General features: G+C 52.4%; 1 protein-coding gene across 1 annotated transcript; it reads right to left on the reverse strand.

The window, feature by feature from the left end:
• Positions 1 to 336: 336 nt before the first annotated feature.
• GH3.1 (Auxin-responsive GH3 family protein) lies at positions 337 to 2833 on the reverse strand. Its single transcript, XM_089623333.1, has 2 exons — positions 2356 to 2833; positions 337 to 2257 (listed from the first exon to the last, which is right to left on the reverse strand). Exons 1-2 carry the CDS (start codon positions 2673 to 2675, stop codon positions 775 to 777), a joined length of 1803 nt encoding a protein of 600 aa, XP_089479459.1. The 5' UTR covers positions 2676 to 2833; the 3' UTR covers positions 337 to 774.
• Positions 2834 to 3170: the final 337 nt, after the last annotated feature.

A 3170-nucleotide genomic window follows, 5' to 3' on the forward strand; every position in this document is an offset into this window, starting at 1 on the left:
TCAGAAGCACCAGATATCAGTTTTTATGTGTGACACGTTACGTGGTAGACTGGTAGTACTGCATTGTTTTGTATTTTAAGCTGAGAAAAAATACTTTTCAGGTTTCTTACGTATTCAGTCAAACTTATCTCAGCCGTTTATGTTATGTTCCGTGTATTTTGGTTTTACTCATACAATATAAGGCTAATATAAAGTTAGGCAACATTGTTTTTTTAATTGCCAAAAAGCTAAAAATTGTTGAGTTTTCAAAAGGAGGGGGAGAGAGAGAGAGTAGCTTTCTCCAGACAGAATAATGAGGGTTGAAAGAGCACTATAATATCATGCAGTGAATGAGTGAACGAAACTAAATAGGCACTGATCACCTTATCTTTCCAAAAAGCAAAAACTAGACAAACATATCACAAAAGTGAGATCATTATCTCTTTTCAACGGAACACGGCTATTAAACTATGATAATACTTTCATCTATTTTTTTTTCTTCTTTCTGATCATTACCATTGCATGAAAGTTACAATTCTTGCACTAAAAAAAGATAAACAAGGTCTTTTACACAAGTCACATCTTATCCTTTTTTTTAATCCTCCTCACAAAAGTTAATAACTTAACATTAAAAAGAAGAAAAAAAGAAAAAGAAAACTGACCCTGCTGATTAAACAACCTAATCTAAATCTTACAGTTTTTTTTTAATAATAATATTAATATAAAATTAAGACTAATAATTAAAATTACGATGGACCGACCTCCCTCGTGGGTTTGACTCTCAGTCTTACGAAGCTACCGCCTCCTTTCGGGAGTCCAGTGAGGAAGGGCTGGGCTAAAGTACGACGCGACCACCCTGGAATCGAGCAACTCCATGATGGGCGTGAAGTTGACGCACCTGGGAACCTTGTACTGATTAATCGACGCGCCTCTGGAGATCGCGTAGTCCATAAGCTCCTCGAACGTCCCCGGAGCCACGACCCGAATCTCCAGCGGCCCGATCGACCCGTCGGCGACCCGACCCTGCCGGTAAACCGAGTTCAGATTCTCCTCCATCTCGAGGCAGCACCGCCGCAGAACCTCTCCCGTGGGCGCGTTGTCCGGGTCACGCGCCAGAAGCTCCCAGTAGACCACGTAGTGGCCGGGGATGGTCTTGGTGTCCGCGTAGCTGGTGTACTCGACCACACCGGACTGAAACTCCGCCAGCAACGCCGACGCGCTCTCCACCGCCCTCTGCAGCTCCGCCTCGTCGGTCTTGTCGGAATCAATGCTCAGGAGAACATTCTTGCGGCGCACGAAATGGAATTGCGGCGCCGAGTTGTGGTACCCCGTGACTCGGAGCACGTCTCCGACGCGGTACCTGCACAGCCCCGCGTAGGTGGTGATGACGAGCTCGTACTCCTTTCCGACCTCCACGTCAGCGAGGTCGACGAGGTCCAGCCTCGGGTCGCGACCGCCGGCGGCCTCTTCTTCGGTGGGGTGGTGCGGGAGGAACTCGAAGTAGGCCATGTTGGGCATGATGGTGTAGGAGACCTCGGAGGGCTTGGACATGGGGTTGAGGTTCAACCCGAAGTAGCACTCGGACGAGGCGTACATGGTGCAAGCCAATGGGAGTCCACCGGAGTAGTAATCGAGGGTGGGGATGTACTGAGCCATGGCGCCCGTGACGATGACGTCCAGGTACTTGGTGTTGGGCCAGATCCTGGCGATGATCCCGGCCCAGTCCTCGGCCCCGCACTCTCGGGCGAGGAAGTCCGCGAGGGCCGGGTCGGGCCTCAGGGTCTCCGAGGCCCGCCCGCGGATCCCGGGGTCCGTCACTCGGGACGACAGCTCGCCCGCGCGGATGTCGCGGGCGAGGTCGGGCCAGTGGAGCTGGAGAAACTTGACGGCTCGGATCAGCCCCGAGGCGAAGACCGCCCCGAGGCGGAGGACCGAGTCGCGGTGGACCAGCCCGAACAGCATCTGGGCGTACATGCTCTGGAACGAGTCCGGGCACAGGATCGCTTCGTTCGGGCTCGTGTACACGTTGTACGGGTCGTGGGGCCGGGTTTTGAATTGCTCGCTCTTGTAGTAGCTCGTCAGGACCGGGCGGGCCACGAGCCCACCCGGCGTCTTCGTCTCCGACTTCACGAACAAGAAGTAGAGCCCTTTTCCCTTGTCCAGCCCCGGGACGTACAGGTTCATCACCGGCATCAGAAGGTTGTACAGCTGCTGCCTCCGATCCAGCTCCTCCTTGATCGTCGGCATCAGCTTCCTCTCGCCCGCCGAAGTACCAGAACTGCAATATCAGGATTTGAGAGATGAGAAACTATGAATTCAACTACTGCACTAGTCTGTCGACTGATTTGTGCTTAACATACGGTACGGAGTACGGACCTTGTGAGGAACTCGGAGATGGGGTGGGCGGAGAGGATGGGGGAGCGATCGCCGTTGGCGATGCGCTGGATGTCGGGCTGGAGATCCTCGTAGGTGATGATCGGGACGAGGGACTTGAAGGTGGAGCGATCGGCGGCGCCGCCGAGGCCGTGGCGGGTCAAGTACTCCGTCTCGGCGTTTCGGGTCAGAATCTCCGCCAACACTCGCTCCTGAACCGCGTCGGCGTTGCGGGTCATATCCTCGATGAACTGGAGCGCCTTCGCGTCCTTCTCGCAGGCCGGCGGGCCCAGCGGCGATGACAGTGCGGAGTCCACGGCCATTTCTTTTCTTCTTCTTTTTGCTTTTTTTAATATAGTCGCCGACAAGATTGAGTCTGAGAAAGAATGAAATAGTAAAAGCTTAAATGCGAGGGAGAGAGAGAAGGAGATTTTCGGTTGTGTGTTGTTTTTGGAATGGGAAGAAGAGAAGGAGTCTCGGGTGTTTTATAGGTGGGCAATGAGACTGGCTTATACGAGAGATGCCACGTCACCGGCCATCCAAATGACTGGGGCCCACTCAGTCGTTTTAGGGAGGGGACAAAAGGTGACGAAGAAGGGGAGAAGGAGGAGAGTGACAGTGTTAGGGGAAGAGGGAACCACAGGAGACAGCGTGGGGTCCACAGATTCCACGTCAGCAAAGCAGCTCATATTTTCTTGTGCTTTCTTTTCTTTTCTTTTTTTTTTTATTCTCGTGACCAGAAAGCTGAAGTGGTATTGTTGCTCAACCACCGGACTTGGGCTGATTTGAAAATGTAAGGAACAAACCAGTTGAATGAG

This window comes from Urtica dioica, chromosome 8 (assembly GCF_054948205.1).
Source record: "Urtica dioica subsp. dioica isolate 48M chromosome 8, U.dioica_male_clone48M_v1_H2, whole genome shotgun sequence".
NCBI classification, from domain to species: Eukaryota; Viridiplantae; Streptophyta; class Magnoliopsida; order Rosales; family Urticaceae; genus Urtica; species Urtica dioica.